This window comes from Haliotis rufescens, unplaced genomic scaffold (assembly GCF_023055435.1).
Source record: "Haliotis rufescens isolate VD_foot unplaced genomic scaffold, xgHalRufe1.0.p SCAF_86, whole genome shotgun sequence".
Lineage (NCBI taxonomy): Eukaryota > Metazoa > Mollusca > Gastropoda > Lepetellida > Haliotidae > Haliotis > Haliotis rufescens.
Genome location: NW_025964379.1, coordinates 131,081 through 154,816, shown reverse-complemented (window position 1 = coordinate 154,816; position 23,736 = coordinate 131,081). Strand labels below are relative to the sequence as shown.

General features: G+C 40.9%; 1 protein-coding gene across 1 annotated transcript in view; it reads right to left on the bottom strand.

The window, feature by feature from the left end:
• Window positions 1-23,736, bottom strand: part of LOC124128414 (perlucin-like) — a 75,399-nt gene that overhangs the window by 19,274 nt on the left and 32,389 nt on the right. Inside the window, exons 2-4 of the mRNA XM_048390185.1 lie at window positions 19,306-19,412; window positions 15,248-15,333; window positions 14,459-14,546 (exon numbers count right to left, since the gene is read on the bottom strand). Of these exons, the coding sequence (XP_048246142.1) occupies window positions 14,459-14,546; window positions 15,248-15,333; window positions 19,306-19,369 (238 nt within the window). The 5' untranslated portion in view covers window positions 19,370-19,412. The remainder of the gene's footprint in view (window positions 1-14,458; window positions 14,547-15,247; window positions 15,334-19,305; window positions 19,413-23,736) is intronic.

Genomic DNA, 23,736 nt, shown 5'->3' with positions numbered 1-23,736 from the left:
AAACAGTCATACGCATGTGTTGTTGCAACTTCTGTTTCATGAACACTAATCCGTATGTGTTGTTGCTCCTTCTGTTTCATAAACAGTCATACGCATGTGTTGTTGCACCTTCTGTTTCATGAAGACCAATCCGTATGTGTTGTTGCACCTTCTGTCTCATAAACAGTCATACGCATGTGTTGTTGCACCTTCTGTTTCATGAAGACCAATCCGTATGTGTTGTTGCACCTTCTGTTTCATAAACATTCATACGCATGTGTTGTTGCACCTTCTGTTTCATGAAGACCAATCCGTATGTGTTGTTGCACCTTCTGTTTCATAAACTGTCATACGCATGTGTTGTTGCACCTTCTGTCTAATGAAGACCAATCCATATGTGTTGTTGCACTTTCTGTTTCATAAACACTCATACGCATGTGTTGTTGCACCTTCTGTCTAATGAAGACCAATCCATATGTGTTGTTGCTCCTTCTGTTTCATAAACATTCATACGCATGTGTTGTTGCACCTTCTGTCTAATGAAGACCAATCCATATGTGTTGTTGCACCTTCTGTTTCATAAACATTCATACGCATGTGTTGTTGCACCTTCTGTCTAATGAAGACCTATCCATATGTGTTGTTGCACCTCCTGTTTCATAAACACTCATACGCATGTGTTGTTGCACCTTCTGTCTAATGAAGACCAATCCATATGTGTTGTTGCTCCTTCTGTTTCATAACACTCATACGCATGTGTTGTTGCACCTTCTGTCTAATGAAGACCAATCCATATGTGTTGTTGCTCCTTCTGTTTCATAAACACTCATACGCATGTGTTGTTGCACCTTCTGTTTCATGAAGACCAATCCATATGTGTTGTTGCTCCTTCTGTTTCATAAACATTCATACGCATGTGTTGTTGCACCTTCTGTCTAATGAAGACCAATCCATATGTGTTGTTGCTCCTTCTGTTTCATAAACATTCATACGCATGTGTTGTTGCACCTTCTGTCTAATGAAGACCAATCCATATGTGTTGTTGCACCTTCTGTTTCATAAACATTCATACGCATGTGTTGTTGCACCTTCTGTCTAATGAAGACCTATCCATATGTGTTGTTGCACCTCCTGTTTCATAAACACTCATACGCATGTGTTGTTGCACCTTCTGTTTCATAAACATTCATACGCATGTGTTGTTGCACCTTCTGTTTCATGAAGACCAATCCGTATGTGTTGTTGCACCCTCTGTTTCATAAACATTCATCCGCATGTGTTGTTGCACCTTCTGTTTCATGAAGACCAATTCGTATGTGTTGTTGCACCTTCTGTTTCATAAACATTCATACGCATGTACGCATGTGTTGATGCACCTTCTGTTTCATGAAGACCAATCCGTATGTGTTGTTGCACCTTCTGTTTCATAAACATTCATACGCATGTGTTGTTGCACCTTCTGTTTCATGAAGACCAATCCGTATGTGTTGTTGCACCTTCTGTTTCATAAACTGTCATACGCATGTGTTGTTGCACCTTCTGTCTAATGAAGACCAATCCATATGTGTTGTTGCACTTTCTGTTTCATAAACATTCATCCGCATGTGTTGTTGCACCTTCTGTTTCATGAAGACCAATCCGTATGTGTTGTTGCACCTTCTGTTTCATAAATATTCATACGCCTGTGTTGTTGCACCTTCTGTTTCATGAAGACCAATCCGTATGTGTTGTTGCACCTTCTGTTTCATAAACAGTCATACGCCTGTGTTGTTGCACCTTCTGTTTCATGAAGACCAATCCATATGTGTTGTTGCACCTTCGGTTTCATAAACACTCATACGCATGTGTTGTTGCACCTTCTGTCTAATGAAGACCAATCCATATGTGTTGTTGCTCCTTCTGTTTCATAAACACTCATACACATGTGTTGTTGCACCTTCTGTCTAATGAAGACCAATCCATATGTGTTGTTGCACCTTCTGTTTCATAAACATTCATACGCATGTACGCATGTGTTGTTGCACGCTCTGTTTCATGAAGACTAATCCGTATGTGTTGTTGCACCTTCTGTTTCATGAACAGTCATACGCATGTGTTGTTGCACCTTCTGTTTCATAAACAGTCATACGCATGTGTTGTTTCACCTTCTGTTTCATGAACACTAATCCGTATGTGTTGTTGCTCCTTCTGTTTCATAAACAGTCATACGCATGTGTTGTTGCACCTTCTGTTTCATGAAGACCAATCCGTATGTGTTGTTGCACCTTCTGTCTCATAAACAGTCATACGCATGTGTTGTTGCACCTTCTGTTTCATGAAGACCAATCCGTATGTGTTGTTGCACCTTCTGTTTCATAAACATTCATACGCATGTGTTGTTGCACCTTCTGTTTCATGAAGACCAATCCGTATGTGTTGTTGCACCTTCTGTTTCATAAACTGTCATACGCATGTGTTGTTGCACCTTCTGTCTAATGAAGACCAATCCATATGTGTTGTTGCACCTTCTGTTTCATAAACACTCATACGCATGTGTTGTTGCACCTTCTGTCTAATGAAGACCATTCCATATGTGTTGTTGCTCCTTCTGTTTCATAAACATTCATACGCATGTGTTGTTGCACCTTCTGTCTAATGAAGACCAATCCATATGTGTTGTTGCACCTTCTGTTTCATAAACATTCATACGCATGTGTTGTTGCACCTTCTGTCTAATGAAGACCAATTCATATGTGTTGTTGCACCTCCTGTTTCATAAACACTCATACCCATGTGTTGTTGCACCTTCTGTCTAATGAAGACCAATCCGTATGTGTTGTTGCTCCTTCTGTTTCATAACACTCATACGCATGTGTTGTTGCACCTTCTGTCTAATGAAGACCAATCCGTATGTGTTGTTGCACCTTCTGTTTCATAAACATTCATACGCATGTACGCATGTGTTGTTGCACGCTCTGTTTCATGAAGACTAATCCGTATGTGTTGTTGCACCTTCTGTTTCATGAACAGTCATACGCATGTGTTGTTGCACCTTCTGTTTCATAAACAGTCATACGCATGTGTTGTTGCAACTTCTGTTTCATGAACACTAATCCGTATGTGTTGTTGCTCCTTCTGTTTCATAAACAGTCATACGCATGTGTTGTTGCACCTTCTGTTTCATGAAGACCAATCCGTATGTGTTGTTGCACCTTCTGTCTCATAAACAGTCATACGCATGTGTTGTTGCACCTTCTGTTTCATGAAGACCAATCCGTATGTGTTGTTGCACCTTCTGTTTCATAAACATTCATACGCATGTGTTGTTGCACCTTCTGTTTCATGAAGACCAATCCGTATGTGTTGTTGCACCTTCTGTTTCATAAACTGTCATACGCATGTGTTGTTGCACCTTCTGTCTAATGAAGACCAATCCATATGTGTTGTTGCACCTTCTGTTTCATAAACACTCATACGCATGTGTTGTTGCACCTTCTGTCTAATGAAGACCAATCCATATGTGTTGTTGCTCCTTCTGTTTCATAAACATTCATACGCATGTGTTGTTGCACCTTCTGTCTAATGAAGACCAATCCATATGTGTTGTTGCACCTTCTGTTTCATAAACATTCATACGCATGTGTTGTTGCACCTTCTGTCTAATGAAGACCAATCCATATGTGTTGTTGCACCTCCTGTTTCATAAACACTCATACGCATGTGTTGTTGCACCTTCTGTCTAATGAAGACCAATCCGTATGTGTTGTTGCTCCTTCTGTTTCATAACACTCATACGCATGTGTTGTTGCACCTTCTGTCTAATGAAGACCAATCCATATGTGTTGTTGCTCCTTCTGTTTCATAAACATTCATACGCATGTGTTGTTGCACCTTCTGTCTAATGAAGACCAATCCATATGTGTTGTTGCACCTTCTGTTTTATAAACTGTCATACGTATGTGTTGTTGCACCTTCTGTCTAATGAAGACCAATCCATATGTGTTGTTGCACCTTCTGTTTCATAAACACCCATACGCATGTGTTGTTGCACCTTCTGTTTCATAAACACTCATACGCATGTGTTGTTGCACCTTCTGTCTAATGAAGACCAATCCATATGTGTTGTTGCTCCTTCTGTTTCATAAACATTCATACGCATGTGTTGTTGCACCTTCTGTTTCATGAAAACTAATGCGTATATGTTGTTGCACCTTCTGTTTCATGAAGACCAATCCGTATGTGTTGTTGCACCTTCTGTTTCATAAACAGTCATACGTATATGTTGTTGCACCTTCTGTTTCCCGAAGACCAATCCGTATGTGTTGTTGCACCTAGTGTTTCATTAACATTCATACGTATATGTTGTTGCACCTTCTGTTTCATGAAGACCAATCCGTATGTGTTGTTGCACCTTCTGTTTCATGAAGACCAATCCGTATGTGTTGTTGCACCTTCTGTTTCATAAACATTCATACGCCTGTGTTGTTGCACCTTCTGTTTCATGAAGACCAATCCGTATGTGTTGTTGCACCTTCTGTTTCATTAACATTCATACGCATGTGTTGTTGCACCGTCTGTTTCATGAACGCTATTGTGCGTGCGATGCACCTTCTGCATAATGAACACTAATCCGCATGATTTTGTTTGCAGATATGTCTAATTACCTTACATAAAATGTGACTCGTGAAGATCCGGGGTAGAATAGGTCTTCAGCAACCCATGCTTGCCGTAAAAGACGACTATCTTTGTTTTATGAGGCGACTAACGGGATCAGGTGGTCAGGCTCGATGACTTGGTTGATGCATGTCATCGATCCCAATTGCGTGGGTCGATGCTCATGATATCAATCAATGGATTGTCTGGTCCAGACTCGATTATTTACAGACCGCCGTCATATAGCTGGAATATTGCTGAGTGCGGCGTAAAACAACAAACCAACCAACCGACCAACCAACCAACATAAAATGTGATCCCTAAAAGCTACTTTCTGAAAACGGTTCCACATCTAAAATGCCCAAAGATACAGAACTTATTTTCTATGATTATTACTTCACCTTACTGTTTTTTCACCCAGCGGCGGCGCCCATCACAAGCATATGCAAGGACAAACCAATTGTTCCCCTGAACAAATATGGCAACATATGATACAAGCTGAATTAGGGAATTGCATGGGGTATGATTTTTGTCACTGATGCGTCCAATTTAATTTGGAAATGTGGCTTTACCGAGGGACCGCCTTCGTGGTCTCTTGATAGCGCGTCCGCCCGGAGAGCGAAAGGTCCCTCGTGTGGTGCCCGGTCGCATCATACTAAAAGACGTTAAAAGATGGTTCTTGTTACCCTGTCTTCCGCCTCCTTGGTCTAGTGGTAGAACGTCCGCCCGGAGAGCGAAAGGTCCCTCGTGTGGTACCCGGTCGCATCATACTAAAAGACGTTAAAAGATGGTACTTGTTACCCTATCTGGCGCTCGGCAATAATGGGCTAGAAATAGGACTGGCCGGCTCAGAATACTGCATATTACTGCCTTAACTGCGGCGTGGTATCTGAGTGTGCTAGAGTGAGCTGAGTGGGTTCCCTGTAACCTGTATTTGTTTATCTGGTTAACTGTAATGTATGTATAACGGGTACGTTTATTTTTTAATCACACATGTGAAACTGTTGCTGTCAGAGACAGACTGCAACAACCAGTTTTATTTATCCTCTCAGCGGCAACATCTGACAAATGAAATTTGCTTTCATGTCACAATGAGCATCATTCCAACTGCATCCATAAGCTTTCCAAACCTCGAGGCAGTGTTCATTATATCCTAAGTTAGTTGGTTGCCCTGGGGCCCACTTGGTGTAAGTAAAGGGCTTGTTCCCCGTCAATATCCAGCGTCCCTCCAGACCGAGGTCGGTGCCCCCAAGGTAGTATCTTTCAGCTTCATAGCGGAATGTGGGAAGCATGTCTGGGATAGGGTGGGAGATGACTTGGGTACCTGGGAGACGGGATCTCAGGGAGTGTATGACACATGGGGAGGTTGTGCAGGTGGGAATTGGGAAGGCAGAATGTGGGTAGCATGTTGATAGGTCGTCATGGTCCCAAAGAGGAAGATGGAGTCTGTCTCAATGTTCGGGCTCACCGGTTTGTGGAACGGTCTATTGTTTGGCGCATAATTTATTCACTCAGTAGGGCATTGGGCGTAGATGGGTTTATTTGCATCAGGCCTATTCTCACCTATGCCAAGGCCCCCCAGTCTATAGACTGCCGCCAGGGTCTAGTGGTAGAGCGTCCGCGTCATACCAAAAGACGTTAAAAGATGTTACGTGTTGTTACCCCCTCTGGCGCTGGGCATTAAGGGGCTAAAACAAGGACTGGTCGGTATACTGTGTCTGATAGGGGTATTCATGTTTAACCGCGGCATGATATCTCAGTGGGCTAGCACTATAAAGTCTGCATCAGTCTGGACTAGTACAAGAAGCCACACACACCACACACATAATCTTGGACACAACTACCTCACCTCATCACACGGCCTATTTCAACCCTGCCAATTGCCCCACCGGGTCACATCCCCCCTCTCTTGTTTAAACCATCTCTCGTTATACTTTATGATATGACACTTATGTTAACTTGCATTTGTTGGATCAAGTTATCAGTAGAATTTTTCAATAAAACATGTACTTCAAACCATATAAATATTATCTTGTGTATTACTTCCTATGACAGATTCTTAACTCGAAAGTTATTGAATTCATTTACTAGATAAACAAAATGTATCACTTCAGTGCTTCATTTCTCAATGCAATAGATATAATGACCTAATTCATCTTTCCGAGGCAAGGGAGTTAACTAGCTATAAATGTGCTGTTTCCACCCTTGCCGAACTTGGCTGGAATTTCTGGGTCCAATCGTAGCGCCACCAGTGGTTATTATGAGTTGTGTCCCTTTTCTGCCTCTCCTATGGACCAATCAGATTCCGCCTCTTGTATCACTTGCATTTGCTTCAAACAAAATGGCGGCGCAAAGTCAAGGCGATCTGATCAATAATCAATATCTATATTGTCATAAAACGGGTCTTACATCGCAAAGAGCAAAAAATCACGTGAGCACCTTGACTAAAGACATGAAAAGATTTAGAAAATATCTGTTGACGCCGAGTTGGCGGGGCACATGTTTTGCAAATCCTGCAATCAACCAGAATCTGCTGGACAGTTAACGAACCGGATTTCGACTTCGTTACACGATTTTTATTGGACTATGCATAGACTCGTTAGTCCAGCCGAAATATAACTCCATAATACCAGCCTAGTTCGGCAAGGGTGGAAACTGGTCTTTTAAGGTCAGTTAACTCACTTGCCTCGGGAAGATTGACCTAATCAGGATTAAACAGAGACAGTATAGTGCTTTTGTAAGAGATGCTCTGTTAGACAAAATAACAAATCAAAAGCGTTTCAGGCTGTACTAAGAAAATATACAACAAAGAAGCCACAAAAGGATAACATAAATATTTCGGAATGTTTTTTTCATTTTAAGATTTTTTTCGAAGAATGCGATGGCAACTCCACTGAACAGACTGGACATTCTAATATTGATTTTAATTTAATGATCATGAATATTAATTATGGTTTATTCTAAACTATATGGTGTTTCACCAAAGATGTTAGTTGCACAGGAGTCTATTTATGGTTGTGTCAAAGGATGTGCTAAGACAAGTTATATTTTTTCTGAATGTTTTGATTGTCCTCTAGGTCTTAGACAAGGCTGTGTGATGATTCCTTTCCTATTCTTCATGTTTATCAATTAACTTGCTTGACAAATGGATTCACCTTCTGCTCCAGGTGTACAGCTATACATTGATATCACATAGGATATTGTCCGTTTTGCTGATACTATCTATGGGCTCAAAAAAATATTGATGTCTGAAAATCTTTTTGTGACAACTACCATTTCTCAGCTAATCTAGATAAGACAAAATTCTTGTTTTCAAAATTGGTGACAATTTATCAAGATTCGAGGGGTGGTAATTTGATGAGCATGAACTTGAGTGTGTATTTAATAAATACCCTGGAGTATTATTTTCTACATCACTGTCATGGTCTAATCAGGTTAATAAGGCCTCCTTTCAGTTCTCTTTGAAACTATAAAGTTGCTGTCGATTGTTTTAAACATTTGACTCCAAATCTGGCAAATTTTACTGTATGGTTCTGAAGTATTGGTTGTAGATAAATCCCCGGAAAAAGAAGTTGTACAAATGTTCGCATGTAAGCAGTTTTTATGTGTGAAGCAGTCGTCCTCAAATGATGTTGTTGGAAGAGAATAAGGAAGTATTCTGCAGATGTACATATTTGCATGTAAACGTGTCGCTAAGTATTTGTTAAAATAATCAACGTAAGAGGATCACGTTTTGAAACGAACTGTTATTATGTATTCATGTTAGACTGTAATAATGGTATGGCCACCTGGGCATCAAATGCCTTGGGTTCGAATGGGGGCAGCAGTCTAAAAATAACATTGCCAGCTTCATGTCTAAAATAAAGTGAAAAATCTTCTTATGACCAAGGTTGGTGCGCAGCCCTATCAAAATTAACCCTTTATGATGCATTCAAAATTCAGTTTAAGATTTAAAACAAGTTTGCTCGATTGAGATGTTGTTCCTAGCTTCGTGATACAGAAAAGAGGTAAAACATCAACGGTTATGTTTGGTTTGTAACCAGGGTAAAGTAGAAGATGAGTATCAATTTGTAAAAATATGTAGCCGCCATCACCATTTGGGATATTGCTGGAATATTGCTAAAAGCGGCGTAAAACCATCCTCGCTCACTCACCTATCTTTAAAAAGCAATGAGATTGTGGCTTGTGTATATTACACCTATATTGTCTATTGTACATTACATTCTCTCACACTGTATAGGCTGTAATGTGGAATGGGAAAATAGACTACAATATTTGGAAAAAAAGATGAACATCAACATTTCAATCATTGGTTTGTCTGGTCCAGAATCGATTATTTACAAAACGCCGTCATATGGTTGGACTATTGCTGAGTGCGGCGTAAAAAGGCAAACAAACAAACAAAGAGACAAACAAACGGCGATCACGTGACATGAGAGTTTGGAAATGTAAAAATGTGAACGCACCTTATCCATATGCAAGAACAAGGAGGCGAAAAATACGTCTGAAAGTGTCGTCTTGGCAGTCATGAAATAAAGCAATGACATTAAGGTACGTAGTACTATGGAATATTAACCGAACATTGCTTTGGAAAAAAGGCAACCCTGCGTTAATATGGTATAATACGTACGCTTCTCCGACATGGTCAGTTTAGTCGATTTTATTTTTTCATATATATTTTTAACCAAGCAATGTCATTGTAAAAAAAATACAGCCAAATAAGAATATAGGATACGTCTATTTGCCATGAACAAAGTTGAACTGAGAGTATATAGGTTGAAATAGAGGTGGTGCTGAGGTGAAATGGTGAAGATTGATGCACTCACTTCGCAACGTGCATGCACGTGTGTGGCTGCTTATACTAGTCCGGACTGATGCCAGTTTTATAGTGCTAGCTCACTGAGATACGCAGTTTAACATAAATACCCAACTTAGACACAGTATACTGACTCCGAGCCGACCAGTCCTTGTTACTTGTTATTTTTAACCAAGCAATGTCATTGTAATACACATATAGCCAAATAATGAATAAAGGATACGTCTTTTCGCTATGAACAAAGTTGAACTGAGAGTATAGAGATTGACATAGAGGTGGTGCTGAGGTGAAATGGTGGAGATTGTTGCACTTACTTCGCAACGTGCATGTCCGTGTGTGTCTGTGGCTGCTTGTACTAGTCCGGACTCATGCCGATCTTATAGTGCTAGCACACTGAGATACGCAGTTTAACATAGATACCCCACTTAGACACAGTATACTGACTCCGAGCCGACCAGTCCTTGTTTAATCCCCTTAATGCCGAGATCCAGGCATGGTAGCAACAAGTACCATCTTTTAACGTCTTTTGGTATGACGCGGCCGGGGATCGATCCCCGGACCTTTCGCTCCCGGCGGACGCTCTACCACTAGACCATGGAGGCGGTCAGCATAGGTGGAGGGTGGGGGTGTTGGTGGGGTTGGGGTGGGGGAGGGCAGTTTCTATTCTTACCTGGACATGTCTGCTGTGAAGAGTTCCCTTCTTAAAGCAGTCGTAAAATTTTTTCTTCAACCTATCAGACCCGTGAAGATCCGGGGTAGAATAGGTCTTCAGCAACCCATGCTTGCTGTAAAAGGCGACTATGCTTGTCGTAAGGGGCGACTAACGGGATCGGATGGTCAGGCTCGCTGATTTGGTTTGATTGCGTGGATCGATGCTCATGATATCAATCACTGGATTGTCTGGTCCAGACTCGATTGTTTTTACACAGGCCGCCGTCATAAGCTGGAATATCGCTGAGTGCGGCGTTTAACAACAAACAAACAAATCTTCAACCTATCAAAAGTATCACAAATGTAATACTGCTAAAAGACATCTATTTTCATCTATTTATACATCAAAGGGTAAATGGGCAGTAATCAGTATTCAAAATATATATGTTTCATTAACGTAATAAAGGGATCTTGCTCCCTCTACACCCAGCCCAGACGGCGAATGGGACTTCTCCAAGGAAGCGCTGCCCAGTCGAACCCACCCAGAACGTTTTGGAGAATGTGAAGACTCACCAACACTGCAGCCTTCTGCATTACCCAGATTGTCAGAAGGGCTGCATTCCTGGTAGCAAACCCGGGTACTCCCCCAATGTCAGTCAACAGATTGGGAGGCACCAAACCTAAGGCACCGAGAACATCGGGGAGACGGACAACTTGGTACATGGGACACTGCACAGTGGTCATTCAGCCTCTCCTTAATAAACTGAATCTGGGCCGAATTGATATGGCACTTCACTTGGTTGACACTTATTTCTGTACATACATTTCATGTCCTACATCCTTGGCTCATTTAAGAAATACCTTGTTTTCATCAGGGGTCCTGACATGCTTCACAAGAGGATCATTATACAAATACATGTGTCCAAATGTGCACAATACAATTATTATTATTACAGTAGTAGTAGTAGTAGTAGTAGTAGTAGTAGTAGTAGTAGTTTGTTCGAAGTTACAATTTTCCGAGAAGGAACGAATGTTATCGCGACAAATGGATACCTTTCGAAATAAATATATTTTTATTTCAAAACACAATCTCCTGGCGAGCAGCAAGCAGCGTCCAGCAGTAGAAAACCATCAACAATATCAACATTGACATTGAGATTATGTCTCTCGTCGTTATTATTACTATCATTATACTAGTATTTGATATCTTGTATTTCCCCGATAGCCTTTGTTATGCGTGAAAAGAGTGAGTTGAACCAAACTCACTCAAGTTGAGGCCCTAGTAAATTGTGAGTCAGTGAGTTTGGTAACGCTGAAAAGTACATTAGTTATACCACTGCGTGTCAACTTGATGTTTTGTTTGTTTGTTTGTATGTTAGTTCTTTAACGCCACACTCGGCAATATTCCAGCTATACGACGGCGGTCTGTAAGTAATCGAGTCTGGACCAGACACTACAGTGATTGACATCAGGAGCATCGATCCATGCATTTGACGCCTTCATGTAGGAGGAAAGCCCGAAGAAATGTTTCTGACACGCCTTATGTACACAACTCTGCATAAATCTGCCACAAAGCACTACACTTTCTACAAGCGACACAGCACCAATATTTTCTGCCGGCATAACTGGCTCAAATGTAAGGGCGTCTTGTATATCTATAAATCTCATAAGGAATTTAGGATGGAATCTTGAAATATTCAACAGGAAAGCATGTACAGTAGGGTGGATTCATCCCGCTGACGACATCCATCCCGTGTCAGCATTCCCAACCTTGGATCAGAAGGTCATGGTTCGAATCCCATCCCTGAAAGCGGATATTGTATGACCGCTTCATTAGCTCCTAACGTAGGGGCTGAGGACGTTCATAAACTGACGGGCAAAATAAACTATACCAACATTGATTTGATGTTGACAACATTATCAAATTTATCACAAAAATAAAGTGTTGCGAGTTGGAAAGAAAATTTATCTGACAATGTTCTGATTCAAATTCCACAAAGGTGGCATTTACAGGAACTTCAATATCAGGTAAGGAATGACACAGGGGGTAAAATGTCAATTTGCAAAATAAACAAATCATCTGAACGAAAACAGAAAACGCATTTTTTTCACAAATGCATTACTGTCAGTATCGTGTATGGCCTCCATTGCTATGAATACAGGTTTGGACACGTCGCCGCACGGAGTTTACAAGATGCCTGATGACGTCATTGGGGATGGCTCGCAATTCTTCCAGTGCCTGAATCAACGTTTGACGACTTGACGGAGGGGGATTTCTTTCCCTTATTTGACTGTCCAGATAGTCACGATTTTGTACAAAAACATTATATATAATTTGAAAGAAATCTTGTGATCCATTGTTTAGGCTCCAAGCCATAACGTTATATACATAAAAGACATAATAGTTGTAGATATAGAAACACACTATTTCAGTGGTCAAGGTAATCAATCGTCACATACAGACATTTTCTGTCACTGTGAAACAGGTGTGTGATGAACTTTTACTGACTAAAGAGATTTTACGACAGCTTCTTCACCACAGAAAGGTATTCACGACATGCCGTGTTTTGATATTATGAGCAACGTCCAACGTATCCGGTACTATGACAGGCACTCAACCAGGTCACCTCTCTCTCGCTCTTGTGCGGTCAGTCTCGGCATGTCAGCTGTTGTGGTCGGTACGATTGTGGTGTAAAACATACAGATTGGCGGATTTTATACCGTTCCGAGCCATTTTGTCGTGATGCACGTGCATCCCATTTTGAATGAAAAAAGTTTGATAAAGTCCATATTCGGGAAGAAGCAGGTTTTTTTAAACTCAGTAATGATGAAGCTGCGTTCATGCGATTTTGTTTGACAATGAAAAATCCATTTCAGTGCTGATGTGATATTTTTTTAATAAAAAATACTTTGGTATAGTTTCTTTTGCCCGTAAGTTTATTAAATATCAGCATAACGCGGCCCAAGGCGTGTCTTCTGTTGATGGGGAAGTGCCGATAGTCTAAACCTCTTTGTTCATGTCCGACCTCGACCTTGGATTGGACGGTCCGTGGTCTGAATCCCATTATGGGGATTGGAAATATTAGGGCTGCTACACCAGCTTGCTCTGAAGCAAATTGTGTGGCATACTTAATTGATGAATTCTCAAGGTGCACGTCGATACGTCTCTTTCTTACGTAGGTGCTTAAAACTTAAACAATGGTCTCATATATCTATTTTCGAAGAAACAGAGCTTTTAAATGCCGATTAAAGTGAAATTGAATCACGATTTTGTACAAAAACATTATATATTATTTGAAAGAAATCTTGTGATCCATTGTTTAGGCTCCAAGCCATAACGTTATATACATAAAAGACACACTATTTCAGTGGTTAAGGTAATCAATCGTCACATACAGACAATTTCTGTCACTGGGAAACAGGTAGGTGATGAACTTTTACTGAATAAAGAGATTTTACGACAGCTTCTTCACCACAGAAAGGTATTCACGACATGCCGTGTTTTGATATTATGACCAACGTCTCACGTCGCCGGTACTATGACAGGCAGTCAACCAGGTCACCTTTATCCACTCAGTCGCTTCATATGACATTCACCTCTACTGTCACACATTCTACAATGGCAATTCTTAGAATGGTAATCTATCCAAGCATGTTGGGTCCAAGTTTCATGTATAACTTGTTTCAAGATAGGTTTCCCGTAAGTTGTTCAGATTGTATTTGAAGAAAATGTAATATTTGAGGCATACTGTGTTCAGAATATTGCGGATCAGAAGACCAAATGTGAAACTATTCAAGTCTGAAATCAGTGTATATTGCAGGTCTAACCTGAAGTAAGTAAGAAGGTGTACCGACGTTAGTGAATGTACATGGATACGCATCATGAATGTACAGTGTGATACATACTGGTTCTGGATAGAAGCAAAAGAAAACGGGATGTCAGGCATTTGCCACACAATTTAATGCATCACTTCACTTTTAAATCTCACATATGAAGTTGTACTTTTGGCTGCAGGGGGCGTCATTCCACCCATACCCTAATGCGACCCAAATGATGACACAATCCTCAGCCCCCCCGTTGTTGTTTGGTTCACCCGATCCCCAGTTCTGGTATTCACCAGCAAAAGGTCTGCCTCCTTCCCAGACGAACCTGCCCTCGCGAGCCAGGTCACTCCCTCCAATGAAGTAAATGGGAGCTTAAATGCAAACGGCGAAGTTTAGAATTGAAACATAGCCTCAACAAATTGATCGATTGTTTGAAAAAAAAAGTCTTTCAATAATAGTTTTTCAAAAAGTGTCACCTGTCTTTGTAAAGAGTCCAAACTGCCTTACCTATCCAAAACTCTTAGGCTTTTCCAGTGCAACTATGCCTTTACAAACCTTTTCCTCTTGCATATCCCCTGATGAAGTCATCCTCCGTTCGACTGTTGATGATGACGAGCCGAGCTCCGAAAAACTGACAGACTGACTGCAAAAGGAATGGTTTTCTGGATGAACAGTAATACATCAACCGTCTATTGAGGTTCTGAGATTTTAAGATGTCAATCCACTGGATTTCCGTTCTCGATAATGATTTTTTTTGTCGTGTTGTTGCTGTGATCGGATTTGATGGAATAAACGGTTGATTGATTGAATTGTCAACCTATATAATACCATGATACACCAACCGATCTAAAGCACTACCACTCCGAATGTCTTTGTTTCCTCCCTCCTTGTCAGTTCTGTTAATACTGTTAATAGCCCTGTACATTAATCTTATCGCGTTTATTCACAGCATGCCCAATACGTGCAATGAGCAATACAGTTCAGTACACCGCTCAGTTCAGTCACGGTTTGCACAGGACTTTTGGCTATGGCATGCACTATTGCATCTCAACCCCGATTTCAATCAGGAGAACCTGTTTGTCAAGCAGTTGCTTCTGCATTGGCACCTGTGGTAACCCTGTCCGCCACAAACACTCTGTGCTCTCACGACTTCACGTATAGATAATGTTGTTTGAGGGACATTTTTATATTCAACTATTCACCCGTTAAAGGGGTAAGAAGTGAGATCCGAAACATCGATACATCAATAAAACAGTTGTTTTCATAATACGTTTTCATGTTTTTGATATTTAACTATTTCATATCAATCATATTTGAACTGAAGACTCAGCACTCTTTAATTACCCTTGCTTCAGCAAACGTTCCTGTCATGTCAGAGAACCAGTAGCAGGAACGTCCATGGGAATGAAACCCTTGTACACACCTTGAACCTTCAACATTTAAACAAACATATTGATATATGTAATTGGAATCAGTTAGTTTCTGATGCACCATGTAACAGAAAAATAGGATAAAGACTGGATTAAAGACTAATTTGGAATTGGGTGTTGGCAAATGAAGAAACACCAGTGGATCCTGGCGATGTTGCACCGTAGATCCTCCAGCAGTTCAAAACAGGGAAAAAGAAGTTCATGTTAATATTCCCTATCTATTCATGTCCGGTATAAAAAGTACAATATACCGATATCCAGAAGATACAGATTTATGCCTGAGCTATGTACGTGTACTTTCAAATGATATGACACTCAGTTAACGTATGCCTCTTGCAAAGGAATTTCAGGAGGGTTCAGGCAACTTTCCGATTATGGAAACACTAAACCTTCACTTTCAACAATATATCATAGTACAGTAAACTACGGTTGTATGGACCACTAAGTTTAGTTCGTTATAACCATAGTTCGTTGTAAGCATTCATAAACCATCTTAACAGCAAATGGCCGGGACCAAAAATTAAGTTCATAATATCCGCCAGTTCGTTACAAGCGTGTTCATTATAAGCGTATTTTGCTGTATTGTAAAACCGCAATAGTTTGATTATTTTGAAATGGATGGAAGTGTTACAAAGGTACGGTAGCGAGCCCCAGTCCATGTGAGGAGGAGACGGTTCAGAGACAAGTTTACAAGTCAGTGGCAGTGGGCAATAATGCAGGCCTGACACCTTCTCCTCATTGAGGCAAAGAAACGCCTGATGAATGGTAGTCCATATCTGAGGAGGGATAAACCTGAGTTCCTGCAACATCATTTGAGGATGAGAATGACATCGAAACATCATTCCATTTCATCCCAGCATGTTTGAATGATGTGGGGATCTTGCAAGCATTCTGGTATTTCGCAACATTTAAATTCCCATCAATCACAACACTTTGACTGTACCGTGTACCCGTTGATTCAACTCAGATCATAAAGCCATCACCTTCAAACGATCGCTTTCAAGAACGCACGGCGTGCCATAACGTTCTCCTGGAAGCCTGAAGACAGATGTTCTGCCATCGAATCGGTGAACAAGTAAACGTGACACATCAGTGACAAAGACCACATATCTGAATCACTGGAGACGTCGACCTTGATTAGTATTAGCCTTTTAGCTGGGCGTCTCTCACGGATGCCGTAGGTATGTCAGTGTCTGCGGACCACCCTCGCAGATACGGCGCTTCTACACGGGCTGTGAGCCATGCTGTCTGTAACCTGTGGACGATGTCTTGGCAAGGGGTTGTCACGGGTTGGCGGACACTACGGGGACCGTCTTTGACGTGGTTGTTATTACGGGGGCTGGAGTAAATGTTCTAAGCCTGACTAACTTTCAAATATGGGTCATTACCAAGTGAACTAGTCAATGTAGTACATTTTTTAGTCGTTCATTTCAAGTTTATTTTGTCTGTTGAATTGGTCTGTTATGATTATGATAGGGGTCTAATGGATACAGAAATGGAAAAGAGCGAGTATCGAGCAGTCGTCAAGTTTATGACTTTAAAGAAATGTACTCCCCATGAAATTAATGGCACAAGAGTAAGTGCCCTAGTTATTCCACTGTTAAACTTTGTTGATCCATGTTCAAGGTTGTGAGAACAAGCCTTGATGATAACCCTAGGTCTGGACGTTCCTCAACTCCCTTCAATGAAGATTCAATCAAGGAGATAGAAAAACCTATACTGTCAGATATTACCATTGCTGAACTTGAAGAAGACACAGGTCTAAGGAATGGATCCATTTACACTGTTCATAAACATTTGCAGGTGGATAAGATATCTGCTCGTTTTGTGCCAAAGTTTCTAAATTATAATCTTAATGAAAAAAGAACTGACGTTGCTAGAGAACATTTCGAGCTAATTTGAGGAGGAGTTTGTCAAATTCAAAAAGAGATTAGTAAGAGGTGATGAAAAATGGGTCCACCACTGTGATCCCGAGTCAAATAGTCAGTCCTTGGAATGACACCATTTCACTTCTCCAGGACCAAAACAATTAAAGTCTTCAAGATCAGTACAGAAATTCATGGCCACTGTATTCTTGGTTTCAAAGAGTGTGATCCTTTGAAAGTCCAAAGACAATTGCTAGTGCCTACTATGCTGATTTGCTTCATCACATGAAAGATTCTATCAAAAAAAGGTAGCGAGGAATTCTGACTTCTGGAGTTCTACTACTTCATGACAACGCGCATTCTCACATCGCTCGACTTGCAAAGGTTGCTGTGTGACAACGTGGGTTCCAAGAGCTTCCTCACCCCCCCATATTCGCCCGACCTGGCACCAAGTGATTTCCGCTTGTTTCCTAAACTGAAAGATCACCTTTGTGGAAAGCGCAATGACGACAACGATGACCTTAAAGCTTCCGTGAACGGGTTTTGCAGGGTGGCTTCAGAAAACTTCTTCCAGACTGGAATCGAAAAGCTTCACTATCAATATGAGAAGTGTATTGACAAGCAGCGAGATTATGTTGAAAAATAAAATTAAAAACACTTTCCCAACTGCTGGTTTTGTTTGTTAGGCTTAGAACTTTTTGACCAGCCCTCGTCGCGTCTTCATAAGTGTCATATGGCCTGGACGTTAAATTGACGTATGACATCACACTGAAGCATACCAAAGGCTCGCCATCTGTCATTTTCACAATGCATAATGAAGTTCATCAAAACGATCAAAAGTAGTATTTTTTTGCAACTCTGTTCTACCCTGAAAATTGCATGCAGTGGCAACGATACGGGATTTGATACCTCCTATAGAGCTATAATTGAGTCCTGAATTGGATTAGGTCCGAGATGAAACGAAGTGCAACATCGCATGTCGTCAAATATTGTAGACGCTGTCTGCACCACTGTAGACGTGCTTGACGGTGGTTTTCTGTCAAAATGGGACGTCTGAGGGTCTTTTGGCGACAATCCCTGCACATCTGAGGCGACGACGTACGTCTTGGGAAGATATTCGTCGAAGGCCAGGGATGCTTCTTTCAGTAACTGTTGCTGGCTGAAATCGATTTCTTAGGTGTGTTGTTCGAATCCAGTTGTTTTGTCGATTATTGGTTACCCGTAGCCTGCCACTCCGAAGATGGTCTCTGACTGCATTCGTCTGTTGCCAACGTTGCCATCAACACCAAATGGTGATTCTGTGGATGTTAAATTGTCTTGCAACATCACGTTGACTCGATCCTGCTTCAAGCATACCAATGGCTCGCAGACGCTCATTTTCGGACAGGGGTGGCATTTCGTAATGTTGAATAATTGCGTAATTGTGTTGTTTTTCTGAGTGGTTGTTGTCACCACGATGCTAAACAATCCATATGTTCAACGCACGTTTTTTTATACCCATTCTTGGGTAGTGAAATGCATGGGGCATGCATAAAACTTTTGCATGGAATGCATGCTTTTCTGTAGGAGTTGCGATTTTCGTGACTTGATTCCATACATGTACTACAATATTGAAAACAAACTTTACTTGTTTGTAAAATACACTAAAATATTGGTGTCACAGGAACTTTTGTTGTTGAGTATAGATATGTGAAGTATTGTCAATTTGAGGAAGGTTGCAATTCTGCTGCTATATGACCTTCACTTAATTAAATGCGTTTGTTGGCGAGATATTGTTTATTTTAATGTATGGACAATTATGTCCGGTGTATATGGCACTCACAACTTGGCATCAGATTCACGAATGTATTTATATGTCCCACGTTTCCTTGAAAATATATGGCATTCCGCCATGAGAGTCATAGGCAAAAAACAGTTTAAACCAATACTTCAATGGTCCATTATGTGACGCTAAATCAGCATAAAGACATATAAAGACATATAAATGAGTGGTATAAAGTGGTATTTCTTTCTGTTCCCTGAGAGTATCAAGAAATGTCAGGAAAACATTATTTACTATTTATGCCATTAGGACATGTTAAACGTTTTGGGGAAATGAGTGACTTACCCTCTGCGTACAGGAGCATGGAAGAGACCAACAGTAGAAGCGCAACACCAGAGAACACATTCATTGTTGCAGTTGAGATGCTGGCGGTTAGCGTGTCATAGGATGCACTGGCGAGTAAACGGATGCATATATAATATAAAGCGTTTTCGTGGTTTGGAGCAGCTGTGTAAAGATGAGCATTGATTATGCTATCGGGACACAAGCTGCTGGGAACTAATGATGCGTATTTAGAGGGACATAGGGCTAAACAATATTATAAACAAAAAACAATATACCTTTCACGATTTCTACTTTTGTGAAACTGAATACATTTATATGTTTTTATATCCGAGTATTAATAAATTATTTGAATTAAGTCGTCAAGATACAAATGTCATGTTTGTCGATTAAATTAATATTTACTAACGTAGGTTCATAAAATATGTATCTCAAATACACTTACTGTATTCGACGTAATAAGCGCCCAGGGCGCTCTCAAAAATAGAAATAGGGGGCCATTATTTGAATATTATTTTGGTGGAAAAAAACAGAATTGAAAGATAAATTTCGTGGTTTATGCTGACAGCCTGAAATGTTTATATACTACAGATATATTTTTCCAGAATTTAATTGCCCATAATTAAGGGTGCATATAGCACACGAGTAAGTCTTGTGTACATTGATCAATCGGAAGGGGTGCTAATTGGGATTGTTTACTTGCCAATATAATAGCAAATATCGCCGTGGGCGCTTATTACGTCGAATACGGTACATACATGAATAAGTCATGTTGAACGAGGGGCTTCAGAGGAAAATTTACAAGTCTAGTGCGCAGTATATATTAAACAGGCCTGAGACCTTCTCCACATTTTGGCGACGAAAGGCCCGATAAGTAGTAATCCATATCTGAGGAATATATATATATAAATAATTTTACTCCCAAAAGGAACAAGATGGGGTAAACGGAGAAGGGAAATCGAAAAAACAGCCATTGAGGAGCAATAATTAATTGGGATATACTGTAGTTTCTTTAAAAAATTAACCTTGCAAATAATTTTGTAACAAATTAAGCTATTGAGCTGTATATATGTACTGAAAATGTACATGTATTGTTGCCCGACTCCCCAATGTTTTCGGTGCCTTAGGTCTGTTGGCTGACATTGGGAGAGTGTCAGGGGGAACGCCCCTGAGCTGCTGATGAGCCTAACGAGCCTGACTGTGCCAGGATCACGCCAACCCTCATTTGCTGCATTTTTTTACATTTTGATAATAATAATAATAATGTATTGACTTCCCCAAGCGATTACTTGTTTTACTCAAGTCATTAATGAATTGCTGGTTAACTCAACTTGATATGGGGCAGGTGGTGACTTCGGAACCCATTTCTATCAGCAGAGGCATATTTCAGGGCGATTCTTTTAGCCCTTTGCTTTTCTGTTTGTTACTAAAACCTTTAAGCTTTTTGCTCAGCAAATAGGACAGTTATCACCCGGGACCTCTAAGCACAGATCCCCAACAGCCCTTACTCACCTCCTTTACATGGATGACCTTGAACTTATAGCCAATGGAGGATCTACACTCAAAAAACAGATTCTGCTTGTCGAGTTCTTTTCTAATGATATCGGCATGTCCTTTCGACTCGACAAATGCAACATTCGTCATTTGAAACGTGTCAAGGTAGAGGGAGGATCCGTCCGTTTACTTGGAGGAGGAGTTATTGACCATATTGTGGAAGGTCAGGCCTATACGTACTTAGGGATGCAGATTAGGGACAAACTCCAGAATGCCCATATCAAGGGCAAACTTCGGGCAGAGTACAAATGTTGACTTAAGAAAATCTGGAGTTCGGAGCTGAACGCTCGCAATAAAGTCAAAGCCACAAATACTTATGCTGTGCCCGTCCTTTCGTATTCTTTTGGTGTTGTTGATTGGACGAAAGAAGAAATTCAGGGTATTGACACCCTCACACGAAGAATCATGTCAGACAATACATTCCACCATCCTCGCTCTTCTCTCAATCGCTTATATTTACCAATCATGATGGGAGGGCGTGGTTTGATTAATGTGGAGGCTCTTCATGATAGAATTGTCTTGTGCACTTTTGCACACATTTATTCGTCTGATGATCCTCTTGTGAAGCATGTCAAGATTCATGATGAAAACAAGGCATTCCACAGTTTTCGAAAACGAGCAAAGGATGTGGTACATAATATCAATGACCGTGTTGATTTTGTTGATGGTTCTGTACTGCTCGACGGTACAGAAATAAGTGTCAACCAAGTGAAGTGCCATATCAAGTCGGACCATTCAGATAGCCTTTCCATTTTCAAGAAAAGGCTATCTGAACGACCACTGCATCGAGTTTATGTGCAGTGTGTTGAGAAGTTCAGCAATCCTGCAGAGTCCCTCGCTTGGATGAAGTCGTCTGGCCTGAAAAGTAAAACAGAAGGCTTTCTGTTTGCTGCTCAGGATAGGTCACTTCCCACTCGAAACCGTCAATGCGTGATTTTGCATCAAAATGTAAATATGAAATGTAGATTATGTAATGAATTTAATGAGACTGTTCAACACATTGTGAGTGGATGTGCTTTGGCACAAACACATTATCTTAAACGACATAATGAGGTGGCTTGATCATTGTGTTACCGTCTTCGACATGCTTGTGGTTTTGACACAGACATCCACCCATGGTACGACCCGACATATGTAGAGGGCGTCATGGAAAATGATAAATACAAAATTCTTTGGAATAGGCCCATTTACAGCCTTAGACGTATCCAGGCAAACAAACCTGATCTTGTCCTTTTTGATAAATCCAATGAAATCATTCATATCATTGAGTTTTCTGTCCCCTTTGAAACTAATATGAATGACAAGACTGTTTCGAAATGTCACGCTTGCACCCCAAGTACCAAGTTGTCCGACTCCCCATTGTTCTCGGTGACTAAGGTTTGGTACCTTCCAATCTGTTGACTGACATTGGGAGAGTACCTGAGTTTGCTACGAGGAATACAGCCCTTTTGACAATCTGGGTAATGCAGAAGGCTGCAGTGTTGGTGAGTCTTCACATTCTTCGAAAAGTTCTGGGTGCGTTTGACTAGACAGCGCTTCCTCGGAGATGTCACAATCGCCGTCTGGGCTGCGTGTGGAGGGGCAAAGGCCCTGAGCTGATGATGAACCTAACCAGCCTGAATATGCCAGGATCACCCAAACCCTCTTTGCTGCATTTTATATTTTAATCTGTAAATAATAATAATAATAATAAACGATTCTCCTTGTCGAGTCCTTGTCTAATGATATCGGCATGTCCTTTGGACTCGACAAATGCAACATTATTCGTCTGAAATGAGGCAAGGTAGAGGAGGGACAAACTCCAGAATGCCCACATCAAGGAAAAACTTGGACAGATTACGTGATCATGGAATTTCCCACATCCATAGTTTTCGTGGTTATCAGTTTTGCTTAACTTTGTTATTACTGCAGTTAGAACATTTGAACATTTGCAGCATTCTCTGTGTTTTCATTGGTCAAGAGACACATCTTCAAGACAAGCCATTAAATTCTCAACCATAGCTCAGGCTTGACGCGAATGACACCTTGTTGTTGAACAGCATGGTCGCAAAACCAAGGGGAGCTTAACTAATTTCTAGGTCTATATATTGCAACACAGTCAGCTACCAACTTAAATACACATATTTTAATGAGCCATGGTGCAAGCTGTTGTTAAATAGCCTGGTGTTTGATATGATTGGTTGGTTGGTTGGTTGTTTATAGCGGCACTCAGCAAAATTGCAGCTACAGCTAATAATCGAGTCTGGACCAGACAATCCAGTGATTAATATCATGAGCATCGATTCACGCAATTGGGATCGATGGCATGCATCAACCGAGTCAGCAACTCTGACCACACGATCTCGTTTGTCGCCTCTTTGACAAGCATAGTCGCCTCTACGGCAAGCATGGGTTGCTGAAGACCTATTCTATACCGGATCTTTGTTTGACATGAACATAGATTGATCAAGGATATGTCACCTATAGTTGTGCATATAAAGATTTTTTGCATGTAATATTTCAGGTGACAGAAATGCTAGGATCATGAGTGGCAGCACAGCTGTGGTCCGCACCTCGGTGTTATTGCAGACCTGTATGATAACAAGTTGGGACGGCGCCTAAGTTCTTCACACGTATGTAACGGAACATGTGTGATACTTGATCAACTTCAAGATAAAAGTTGGTCACGATTGTTTCAAATTGTGACATGTTGTAAATTAAAGTGACAAAACCCTTTCCGAATTCACCAGGGTCTATTGTATTCGACTACAGTCAAGTCTCGTTAATCCGACACTCGTTTATCCGACAATCGGCTTTATCCGATGCAAATGATGGGAACCGATTAAATCAGTGTTATTTAGACCGGATTACCGGGACTGGACTCATTATCATGAGCACGTG